General features: G+C 31.6%; 1 protein-coding gene across 7 annotated transcripts in view; it reads left to right on the top strand.

Moving 5' to 3' along the window:
- Positions 1–6,665: 6,665 nt before the first annotated feature.
- The window catches only part of LOC146533616 (oxysterol-binding protein-related protein 3-like), a 32,849-nt gene continuing 25,808 nt past the window's right edge, over positions 6,666–13,706 (top strand). For 3 of the 7 annotated variants that reach the window (XM_085194769.1, XM_085194767.1, XM_085194766.1), the window contains exons 1-2: positions 6,734–6,928; positions 12,739–12,840. In XM_085194769.1, coding sequence (XP_085050895.1) covers positions 6,892–6,928; positions 12,739–12,840 — 139 coding nt within the window. In that variant the 5' untranslated portion in view covers positions 6,734–6,891. Of the gene's footprint in view, positions 6,929–12,738; positions 12,841–13,706 lie in introns of all 7 variants that reach the window. The other 4 variants (XM_085194768.1, XM_085194765.1, XM_085194770.1 and 1 more) reach the window with 3 other exon arrangements.

Raw genomic sequence — 13,706 nt, 5'->3', positions numbered from 1 at the left:
TGTTGTTTTATTACAATAAAAATAGATCGAATTTCTTTATTTATTGCAATGATATACATTTAAAATAAAATGTGACATTAAGTTCAAATGCATGCTGCATCTAATTTAAGTGAATATTGAGAATGGACTTACCATCAGAAAGAACGGAGGACTTTAAAACTAGAATGCATAATATATCGCGTTTCTGTCAATATATCTTTACTCGAAATGTAAAATATATTATTAAAAAATGCCAAAGCGAAGAAATTGAATTTAATATACCTCTTATTTTTATTGCATCAAATATTATCTGAATTTAAAATGATTATTTAATATGAACATATAATTATTTATATTTTTTAATATGGCAACACCAAAGAAATGTATATATCAAATAGCTAGTATCCATGTTAGCTGTCGTGAAAAAATACCAAAATGTCGCAATGACGTAAAGGCTGACAACTGCAAAAAAACCTTGACGGTCTGTCGAATGTCGATCTTTCCTCAATCTTTCAAAATGGTGCTTCGTTCTCGCGGGTTTCTTGCTAAATTAAATCAATTAATGTTAAAATGAATATAAATTGACATTTGTAAATTGTGGATTAATTTGAACTGTATTCAAAATTTTATAGTGTAGTGCAACATTTATTTATATAAGGCAGAGAAAAATTTTTGTGTAATACTTTAAATCAGTTTTCATATGTGATGTTTTAAATCTGATTGTTATTTAAAGCGTCTTACGTAAGTATAAAGCATTTTTTTGTTATTAAACATAGTTGTTTCCGTGTGCCGACGCCAAGATTGTCGCATTCCACTCAGTAATATTTTATCGATATACGCATGTGACACCCATTTTTTATTTTTTCTATTCTTAGTGATTATTAAATGGTAATTATCGATAATTGGTGTAAACGAAGTAAGAACAAACTAGTTTTGGTCAAGGTTGTAATTTGCATCTCGCATTTACGTTTTACAAAATATTTATCATATTATTTTCTTTTAATGCTTGTCATTGAAAGTTAAATCTTTTATGCTACATTTACAGATGGTAATTGAATAATTTGTAATGTGCTTACACATTTGCATAGTTTAAATGGTTATCATATTTTTTAACTAGTAAGATATTTTATATTTGAACTTAAGTAAAAAAAAGTTATTTTATACATTGTTCCTTTATAAAACTAATACTCTAAAATAAAAGAAGCCCTTCATCGGTTGACACAACAAATTGTAGGTAATAAATTCTAAATGTGGAATACATTGTACATATAATATTACTGTAGAAAATTGTATTGAAAATTTAAAATTATATTTGTAGTAAAAATAAAGAAAACATTTAAAGAATTAATGGTTTTTAATTATATAAGTAATTCATTAATTATATTATTTTACAATAGGTAAAATAATAAAATTATTTATATAAAAGTATAAAAAGTCATAATACAGCAACAGTACAGTGTCTAACTGTATATAGTTGAATAATTGATTCCTACAAACTTGAGGGGGTGTTTCTTTTTTAAGACAAAGACTGCTGACTTCTACTCTTTAATATACAAATGTCATGAAAATTGGACAGTATGTGAGGAATGAAGTATCTTAACTAGTGCTTCTATATGCAGAATACAGTTTGAAACAAAACAACATTTCATATTTTAATTATTATACTAAACTATTTTAACAATATTCTTTAAAACTGACTGACATGGGCCTAATACAAAATACTTACCTGCCAATACTACAGAGAATGATGTCATGGTGACATCATAGTGCATGAATCTGTAATGGGAAATCTTATAAGTATACAAACAAAGCTAAGACTCCTGAATATTCATAGTTTGTTGCAATTTTTTCTTTTATTTTAAGTAAATACATATTATGTAACTATAGTTATTTTTTTTTATATTTTGAGAAATATGTGACGGCTTCATGATGTAGTGTGATGACCGTAACCACTTAAAAAATGTTTTTTTTTAATCTTCATACTGTATTCCGCACATAAGTATTATAATAATTCACGATATTGCAAGTTGAGTTGTGGAACTCAACACCGCACTTTCTCTCACTCACCCTGTGCCCCCTCCTTCCTACACCAGAATGGCCCCTCTTTGTTTTAATGTCCACTTATCAACATAATTGTAATGTCATGCCTTATATTTTTTATACCTCAAATAAATACCTTATATTACAGACATAAAGATTAACCTATTTGACCAGCGATTTTAGTTAAATGTACTTGACTTTGTAATTTTAGCTTTTATAACACAAAATGTTATAAAAATATATACAATGTATTATAAAGATAGTAAGTAGTTTCAAGAAATTTCATTAGTAATTGTCATCTTGCCAACTATAAAAATTTTCCTTGGGTTTCTATTTTGTTTATGTCACTGTAAGATTGCAAAAACCGTTGATTCACTATTTTTCGATAGTTTACAATTTCGCTAATAAAATTATGAACTAACGGTTTTTATAATGTTACGCTGACATATATAGTATTGATCTTTGTGCACAGAATTTTAGTAATAAAAAAAATTAGCCAGAATTTGAAACCTTTACACAAAATGATCAGTTTTAACCTAAAGTTTAGGTCTCCTAAAATATCTCTAGAATGCTACTGTAGTAAGATACATATTACCAACTGGTAAATATAAATACACATACAAAACATATTTTATCTTTTGGATAGGGAAAATCTACAACATAAATCTTTTTGACATACGTGGAATTCTAATTTACGGTAGTGTTATTTTGTCATATACGTCCCGACAATATTACTTCACTATTTACCTATTTATATAGGACTTTATGAATTTTTCTTTATTAAATTTACCTATATAAAATATATACTGGGTAATTGACAGACAACACATAGCTAAAGCTACTCAGTTTAAAAATCTGAATTTTTTTCATTAAAAAATTTGAAGATTTCAAAACATCCTACGGGAACGGTAATAAACGGAATTTTACATTCTATAATCCCATACAAATGGAGTTGCGAGTATCTAGAACTATAATAAATTGTATGTGATATGTGTGTACTATCAAAAATCTACGACAAGTGAAAATACTAATATCTGCTTGTCATACAAGAATTCAAAATTTCATAATTTTTTTAACATATTTTCATTAGGTCAACTTGTAAATGTGAACTAATTATATGTTAAAATCTAAATACTTCACTGAATTTAACTCACGTTATTAGCATTTTAATTCTTGTAACTTATGTAAAAATCGATATTTTTAAACTTTGCACATATCGTCCACGTAGTAAGTGACATTGGTACTAGCTTAGAACAACAATGTCAAGTATAAACATTACAACTATCATTTCTACACTCGTGGCCGTGCTAGGACGGACAAACCAATTGTGTTTGGTTCAGTTATTTGCTCTGGTAACATGACAAAGCACCAGTTCCGTCACTCAACACGCGATGTCTTGAAAAGTGGGCGGAAAGTGAGGGTCGGAGTGTATTAGCACTCGGTTCTCTCTGTCTATCCTATATAATATAAAATCAAACGTACCACCGAAAGACGGTGAGACCGTTTGGTGCTGCGTCACGACGGCCTATTTCATTTATAGCATGCAACAAGCGAATGCTTAAAAAATCTTGATATATTTAAATAATATGTTATTATGAGCTATGAAGATTTATTCATATAAATTATTTTCAATTACGCTTAACCGTGGCTGGTTAAATTTTTGAACGAGAAACCCGGATTTCCGCAATTTTAATGCTTCACACGGAAACGTCGGCATAGCAATGGTTTTATTTAATAACGCTACTATTATATTTTTTAAAGTTTTCATTGTTGTGTTTCTTCTTTTGTGGCTTATGTAGTTGACTTAGAAACTTGATGAACTTTTTCCCTCGGAAAAAATCAATATAAGCCAAGGAACCATAAACCTAAATACTCCATATATTCAAGTATAATTGTAGCTTGATGCCTCCACGTAATTCTCAAATCTTCAAAATTCCTACTTTTCTACTTCCGAAGAGACGGAAAACAAGTGTTGTGTTTGTGCCTTTTGAGATATGGAATTCCAAAAAGTAACTGAAATCTTTATATGTTTCTTTTTCTTTCTTTCCTGAGTGCATGAATTACATTTTGAAAAAAATAATAATGATAGCTAATACATATATAATATGTTATACGTTTTTTTTTAAATTGGGAGTTGAACCGGTTACCACCACTAATACATTCTAACGCAGTACAACGGTGTCCACAATATTTTTTTTTGAAACTGACATATCTGTTAGATATGTTATCAACTTCCGTAAAATATTATGATTCACTCTATTTAACTAATAGATAAATAATCTAGTAATTTACATGATAACCCATTATGTACATTGTTCTTTAGCAAAGTAAGCACTGTGACAGTTTTCATAATGAAATAAAAGACTACGATCAATATATGAATCCGTTTTTAATATCATTTCAAATAAGTGAAATTTACATTCTTAAAGTAGGTATATTTTATAAGTAGTAAAGTTAGTTTTATTGGGTATGGGTATTGAAGAAACAAAAAAAGCCATGGACAACCAAAGCCTATGGTGTATGCTGTAGGTACCTAATAAAATAAATAAAAACATAGACGATCATTTTTCTTATTCGCAGCTTGTCCTTTCGACTGAACTGTACTTCTAGGAACCTCCACTCCTGGAGGGAGTGAGTTATTTTTTTAATTCCTGGCTCTGGTCTTTATAGTTCAGACAAACCGCGGCGTTGGGTTCCACCACTCAAATGGAAATGTCCCTAAAACAGTGCAGAAACTGGGAAACGGAATATCTCAACACAAGGTTCCCTCTTTACTGGACACAGGTGAAGCTAAAAAAAACTACATAGACCTGTAAGATATAACAAACAAACAAAACTACAATAGTTTCTTAACAATACGTTTTCTGATAAAAAAATATAAACCTTATGATATGGCGATCTTATCACAACCATATTATCAATTCAGTTTTATATCGATTTCGATACGCTAGCACGTGCTGCTTGAAAGTGACTAACAAGTGCGAAATTATATTTTATGACAACTGCAATGTCTCGTTATAGTTATAGTGCCAAGTTTCAAAGTAAAATATTGTTACAAGTTTTAGTTTTAGCTTCGGATCGCAGGAAGTAGGGCAGTAATGTAGCGATACCAAGGACAAAAGTAACCGCCCGACCCCTACGTTTAAACGGTGTTCTAATTTAGTTTTGTTTTTTCTTTTTAATTTTGAATAGTGTGTTCGAAAATTGTTTTTTTTTTTTAATTAAATATTTTTTAATAGAGAAGAGTTATTCCGTGCATAGGAAAGAAAATTTATTTTTTTAAAAAACCTGCAAGTGTTATCAAACATTTGTAAATATTAAAAACCTTCAAAACAAGCATAATATGAAAGATTGTTATTTGCTATATTGATATTGTATATTTATATAGCAAGGTAGGGGAAAGGAAACCTAATGTTAGATACCACGTTTTCCGAAAGTAAACAACTTTCCGCACAAGTTATCAAAACATTAAGTGCTGAATGGACTTCATGGAGAGCAGAGTAATGAAAATAAAATAATCATTGCCAAGCACGGCGTTGAGTTCCACCACTCAACGAATGGAGAACGGAGTGACTTAACATTGGGTTCTCAGGTTCCCTCTATTTACCCTGTTATGTGAAGCCAAAAAACTAATCATTCTCCTTAGTAAGAATTGAACCAACAACCATCGCGTTTTTAGTCAAACGTTGCCTGCCCCACTGCGACACGATGTCCTCATATTACACTCTAGCTAACGGAAATCTCTGTTTTATTTTCGCATACCTCCCGCAGGCAATATGGACTTACAAACGTCCCTTTATATTGCGTTAAGTGACTTTACCCCTTTTTCCTTTATTTTATGTCAAAGTATCTACTTTCTCTAGGTACTTTGACATATTGCGTGGTGGGCAGAACTCGATATCGCGTTTGCTTTGCTATTGTTTTTTTAATCTATATTTGCTCGCGTGAATGTTGCTGAATGACTCAGTAATCATTAACACGCAAATTAAATAATGATATTTTTGTCGGCAGAGGGAACCTAGTGTTAAGACATTCACCCAATTTTCGAGACATTGGTCATTGGCGTAACTAAATACCGCATTTTGTCTTTTTATCAGAGAGAAGAAATAAAAGGAATTAAATCTTCAAGATCGTTTCCATCGAACCCACGACCGACGACGACGCTAAAAGGCATTTAAGTGGCTTTTTTATATAAGCTAATTGATAAAAGTTTTAATATGTTATAGAGCATTTACAGACCTATAAGGTTTTTAGTAAAAAAATAAATATAAATTATGCATAATATATGTAATATACACTATTAATTTACTGATAACATCCAATTAATATAATTCAATGCCAAACTAATTTTCTTATCAGTATTGAGAACTTCGATAATGCTAAGTAAAAATGAAAACATTAGCGTATTTGTTTCTTTTATTTATTTATCAAGGTAACTTCTGAGTTACATTTGTATATTCGTTATTAACGTAGTGTTTGAATATATATAAGTTTTTTTTTTCAAAAGCTGATAACTCTACAGACATTTGGTAATGTCTTAATTTTATTTATATTAATTATGAGATATTTTTACATATACATGTTTGTTAATTAGGTTCCCTGTACTATATGCCAGAAATGTGATGCTGAAAAACTTTCTGTTCTCATCAGATCTAACACTATTTTGTCTCTATAGAAAACTAGAGGACGAAATTATTGGTACAATCTTATCTTATTCCTTCAGTCTTTTTTTAGTGCGCTTTACTTTTGCAAGCATTCAAGGTTCCATTTAAGCAATAAAATAAATAATGTGAACCATCAAAAAGTGATCTAAGACATTAGTGGTAGATTAGCGTTTCAGTGATTTAATAGTGATAATACACAAATTATAATATGAAGATAAAGAATCCAATCACTCTGTCTACCCTGGGTATGTATGTGATTTTATTGTTTTTATACTAGTGCTAGTGTCGCGACTTCTTCCGCATGGACTGCACTATTACGGTTATTTCTGTGTTTCTCGTTTTGATGGGATATTTCTTGTATTTTCAGTGTTAATAAGAATATAATAATATGCATATATGTACATAGAAATGTACCTTTCGAACAACTCTGTAATAAAAACATCGAGATTGGAACCTGCGCCTCTTGTCAACCGCTTGACTACTAGCGTATTCTCAGTACAAGTATATTCTCAATAAGTGAATTGTAAATTCTATATGAGAATAAATGAATTCTGAAACCGTAACTTCCTCCTGTTATCACCTTAGTTGTTGTACGCTTCATAAATACAATATTGAAATCCACGTAGTTTTAAATACAAAAAAAAATAAAACCGTATTCCTTAAAAACAAATTTCCTTTAAATTAAGATAGGATATATAGATACAAATATTACCAGACTAGGATAATATTTTTCCAATTTTCCCACGAGTAGGAATCAAACCCACAATCATCGCGTGTACAATGAGATACTAGCCCACTATGCATAAGCACATAAAATGAAGAAATTTATTTCAATGAAAAAAAAAATAAACAAACACTACAAAAACAATAAACAATTAGCTATTTAATTAAAAACCTTTAAATAAAATGCTTTTGTATAAAATGTTTTAATATAGAACGTGGAAGCGCAATTACTCTCTCGAACGAAGCTTCAATTCATTATAGGTAGGCACAGCGGAACTTAAAATGTATCGTTTTCAATACAAGTTTGTTTTTAGCATTCGTGTCTATAAAATGCGAATACAAGATACGGTCGAATGAATTTATAATAAAGTTCCTATTGTTATAAACCATAAATTGAATTTGAAATTATTTTATGTTTATATACCTATATTTTTTCTTACTTAGAAATTATTAACATAATAACTAAGAGAGATAGAGAAAGTATTTGTTTGTGTGATTATATTTAAAAAATATGTGTCCATTTATCTAAGAATCTGAAAAATGGACAGAACATAGAGAAATTACGTGACCGCGAAAAAGATAAAAAGCGGAGAATTTATAAAGATGAAAAACTTTTCTTTGATAGATATGTCCTGATGCGTATAATCATTCACGTTAATAATTGACTGATAAGGTGATAAAGATCCTTCCGTGATAAATACCTCGTTAGCAATGGCGCGGTGTTAATGTGTTTGTATTCATATATTTACTACTAACAGCGCCTACGTAAAACAACTGTTGTGATTATACTAGTACTAGCGGCCCGCTCGCGGTTACGCCCGCGTGAACTATGTTATTATTAATTTCTATCTCCATGACTACGTCCTAGTGACGTCTATGCAAAATTTGAGACTCCTAGCATTTGTAGTAAAGAAGTTTCATACAAATTTTCGACCCCAAAAACAACCCCTTAGAAGTCGAATATTGCAAATTCCCGTCTTAGCGAGCACCTACGTCCTATAAGTAACTCCTATGCAAAATTTGAGATTCCTAGCACTTGTAGTTTCTGAGATTTCGTGATGAGTGAGTGACCTTTCGATTTTATATATATAGACTAGCGGCCCGTCCGCGGCTTCGCCTGCGTGATCTACGTTATTATTAATTTCTGTCTCCATGAGTACCTATGTCCTATAAGTGACGTCCATGCTAAATTTAAGACTCCTAGCATTTGTAGTAACGATGTTTCATACAAACTTTCAACCCCAAAAACAACCCCTTAAAAGTCGAATATTGCAAATTCCCGTCTTAGCGAGCACATACGTCCTATAAATAACTCCTATGCAAAATTTGAGAGTCCTAGCTCTTGTAGTTTCTTAGATTTCGTGATGAGTGAGTGACCTTTCGATTTTATATATATAAGATAGATAATGTATTTACTAATTTAATGTCAACAAAGAGTCTAACTAAGTTTTTTTATAATAGGTAGACATCACCTGTAGTGTTACAATAATACATATAGACAGAGACTGGAGAGTATATTAAACAAAAAAACCTGTCAAGTGTGAATCGGGCACGCCCACTGTGGGTTCCGTACCAATTTTAGTAAAACTTGTTTGTTTATTAGCTGCGCCTACAAACGTAAGTTTATCAACTGATTGTTGATAAACTTACGTTTGTAGGCGCAGCTAATTTCATACAAATTGCAGCAAACTAAGCTCCTACCTTTTGATTGACTTAGAAGCTCGATTTTTCTGTGCTCCAACGGACCATAGACCTAAATATTTGGTATCAATTTTAGTTTCGGTTTTTTTTCTTTTGATATAAGGAATTCTAATATATGCAAAAAATAAAAGTACGAATTTAAATGAAGTTTTCAAATATTCTTTAATTGTTTTATTTAACTTTGTGAAATACAAAGAGTCAATACAATTATTGTAGACATTTTCTTTAACACAGAGTACTTTTACGGATTATCATAATATTAATAATTATATCACAATATTATGAAAAAATAGTAGTCAGCTAAAACAATACCAAATTAGCAAGAATATGTAATTATTCCATATTTGATAAGAAAGCAATCAAACGGCAATTATGAGTGCCATTGACCTAATTGCAATGCTTGTTGCTGTTGAACAATAATAAATAAATAAAACTTTTAATACTTAATAAATTAATTGTACTAAGATTGGGACATGCATACGATGGGTGTGGATTCATATCTCATTTTGGGGAATGCTCATATTCATGTAAAAAATAATGCTATTTGTAAAATTTTAATAATATTTTTTAATAAAATTTACATTATTTTCCTCACTTTAAGTAAATTCTAAACTACTATTTAACACAACAATCTGTGAAGTTAATGTTTATCGATGATATTGTACATCTTATAAATAATAAAATAAAAAACAAAGGGCTAGCTTAGATCTTGTAAGGTCTTAATTTGGGCGGAAAGTGAAGGACGGAGTGATTTTCCACTAGATTCGTTCTATCATACAAATACCTGTCAGATTATATATAATATTATTTTTCTTCATACCCTACTGAACTAGTAATGGTGGAATGAAACTGTAATTGGCTATTGCGTTAGCAGGAAATTACATACAGTAATAGTAGATATAGCGGGCGATATGTTACAACACTTTGAAAACTTCATAAGATTGGTGCTATATCAACACAGCCTTTATTTATTTATTGAGTCGGAACGTGTATACCATTTCATAATTTGATATTCTGAATTCATTTTTACTTTCTGAACTTTCTTTGTCTATATCCTATCCTATATCTTATAAAACAAAGTCGCTTTTCTTGTCTGTCTGTTGTTTCTAACTCTTCTTCTTCTAAACCACCCAACGGATTTTGATGCGGTCTTCACCATTAAGTCGAGTGTTTTTCGTAGAAGGTTTATATATAGTTTATTATTTATACATTCTTATGTAAATTAACATAAATACGATAAATGTGTATAAAGTCCTACCCGTTGAGACACTTTCGCGCATGCGCTGCTCTAATAGTAAGTACTACATGAAAAAAATGTACTGGAGTATTGTTCCTCTTAATAAGATCTACAAAAAAGTCAGCGAGAGCATATTCGTATCTTTTAAGAATAACGTGTAGTGATCATTTTTCTGTCTAAAAATAATAATTTCAATATATTTTTTATTGTGAGGGATATTTTTCCATAATGGTATTAATCCTTATCCTTTAAAATACTTTATTAATTTTCTACGTTAAACGAAGATAAAATTTGCTTTTTACACAATTTCGAAATTGCGAATAGTTTTAGAGAAAAACGCATTTAATTGTTGACACCTCCCGCCGTTGACACATCAGCTGTATGTTACTCAAGTTTCACTTATCCCTTACTCTCAGCATATAAATAAGTACATTAGTTACATTGGAATTTAATGTAGACCAAAACTGTCTTTTACTGTTTTTCATTTTAATAAGTACTTTAGAAGTTGTTACAATATCAAAAAAATCCTTGCTGCGAAACGGCTCGCCACTCGCCATGCGTCCGCCGCGCCCGCCTGCCTTACACGCATCGGTGGTTCAGTGGTAGAATGCTCGCCTGCCACGCGGGCGGCCCGGGTTCGATTCCCGGCCCATGCATTCTATTTAATTTTCCTCACAGGCAGCCACGTCGTGCTTGCTTTTCATCAGGGACAGAATACCCCCTTCAGCATTAACCACAAGCTCGAAAAAAAAAACCCGGCTGCCTCTATAGCAACCAAGATTTAGTTAGATGCGTTTGCACGTATTGGATAATTGGAGTTGAATGTATTATTTAAGCGCGATATATTTAGTTTCACATTTTTTGTAGTAGTTATTAGTAGGTAGGTTTTTGTTTATAATTTCTTCCGTTTAAAAATAGTCATTTAAATATATTTTAATAAGTACTTGAAAACATTAGTAGCACAGATTTAAAATTACGGTACCTACTAAAAAATCCTTGCTGTGTAAAACAATTGGAAAATCCTTATTGAAACTACAAAAATGCGGGTTGCATTAGGGTTTAATTAATTTTCACATTATCTTAAGTGCTTTGCAAACATACATTACATGAATAATCCAGTAGTTAAAGCGGGCGAAGCCGCAGGAGGGTCGCTAGTTAATATTATATAACTGAAGAATTTAACTAACGGTTGAACGCACTAATCTCAGAAACTACTGGTTCAAATTGAAAAAATATTTTCACTTTTTGTACAAAGAAAACGAAGAAATAAACGTATTTTATGTAGACTTTACCAACAAATGGGAATCGAATACACTCTCAACCATCGCAATCATTCAAAAACCTTCCCAGCTACACAGCTATGGCGTCAGTAACACATTTAGTAATAAAAACTAAAAATATTAATCCAGATGTTATTTGTATCGTTCAGATATCGATTTGACAAATATATTGGAATGTATCCAACATTCCTATTGAGCAATCAGTACTAGATTTCACTTGAGATATCATGATATTTCATTTAGTTTTATAAATGCTAAAAGCTAATTTTCCGCTCGCGGCTTCGCCCGCTTGTACTACACTTTTATGACTACATATTTCTTCATTCTCCGTTATGATGGGTGAACGCAAAAAAAATGAATATAAGGTTTACTCTGGCGAGTTCAACGTAGTCCTTGATGGACCCGCTCCTGTTGCGGTGGAAACTGGGGATGATAAATGTAAATATATAAATGAAAATGAAGTTGTTTTTATAACTACTAGGTCTAAAGTAAAAATTGTTGAACTGGAGAGTCTATATATCGTGGAAGGCTATTACGGACTCGGTTTGCCTCGGACAAACAGAACGTACCACATGTCATATATAGTTATTTTTTTTCTATTGACCACGCGGTTGAACGCGCCGGTAAAAGCTTAAAAGCTAGTAGCAAATTTTATCTGAAAAATGGCAACTGTGAAAGCATTCTATATACCTACCTAGTGTACTGCGCGCGTCACCAAATTGGCACCTTTCATTATATTAATATTAGCTGCGCCAAAGAAAGACATTTTTTATAATTTTCTTCAATATATTTATATAGATTGATATACATGCTCGACTTGGAGACAATGTTTCTCGAAACGACATCTTAGTGTTATTATAAGAATATTAACGTGCATCTAACTATTCTCTGTCTGGGCCAATGTTATTTTTCTTTTTTCATACCAGAGTAGGTAGAGGCACTCCGTTCCCATTAAGACACTCCTTTCCCCACTTTACACAGAATTCTTGGCTTTGCGTGTTCAGTGGCGAAACTCTCTTGCCTCTCTTGAGGTAATGCAAATATTAAATATTTCATCAAATTATAAACCTAAAGAAAACAATGACATTTCAATCATTGATTATTTTGTCCACAGTCGAGATAAGATGGTCCATGTCAAGAGGTTGTAGCGGGAAGGACATGTCGACCACCGGCCTCAAGCATGTCGCCACCGAGCCGTCGCGGCTGGAGAGTAAACGTAAGTAACTATTTATTTATACTATCTGTTAACAATGTGCAGAGTAGTGACTCTGTTCTCTACTTTCCTCTTATCAAAATCCGTTGACTGGTTTACCAGTTACAATGGAACATATACGCCAATAATATTATTAGCCCCTTCCTTAAGATTTCGCCGCATTTGGGTAAAAATTATGTTAACTTGGTAACTTGCTTTGGTACATTATAGCTAAAAGTAACTTGTCCTAGCGTGAAATCTATCTTTTTTTAACCTTATACTTATAAGCTGTTAGTGTTAAAACACTCCATTCACTATGCAACCATTCACAACCTTTGCGTTTACAGTCAGTTGTTTCTTGTACCACGATGCCCTCATATCATCAAATATTTCTATACAAAAATGTTTTTTTTGCCTTATAATATTCGAGTATTACCTTATGTTCCTACATTGAAGCAACATACACGGTAAGTACTAAGTAATCGAATTTCCTCTAACTAAATCACATGTAGAGGGCTTGTCGTGATAACCAATCAGCGAGCTCATAGCGCCCGTATGGTACCTATTTATTGACTTCCAGCTTAATGTCAATCATGTATGCGATGTAAGTGTTTTAATTACTTATCTTAAAGGGTTTATGAGAGTGTTGCACGTTTAGTATTAAATATTTATAAGGAATATTTTTAAAATTTCTTGGTCGGGTACAGAAGGGTGGAATGTTTTGAATATTCTGCGGAAGATGGGGATCGAAGCTTTTTAATACTAGGTTCCCTCTGCCTATATGTGGTATGGAAAAATAAGGTGTGAAACTGAAATAAAAATGGAGCAAAGATATCCTGCTCAAGAAGCACCTAATCATTAAAGTAAAAATTAGATCAATATACCGCTCT

The sequence above is a fragment of the Heliconius melpomene genome, chromosome 12 (genome assembly GCF_056956725.1).
Source record: "Heliconius melpomene rosina isolate 202511_hmr_F chromosome 12, ASM5695672v1, whole genome shotgun sequence".
NCBI classification, from domain to species: Eukaryota; Metazoa; Arthropoda; class Insecta; order Lepidoptera; family Nymphalidae; genus Heliconius; species Heliconius melpomene.
This window is presented reverse-complemented; position numbering and strand designations above follow the sequence as displayed.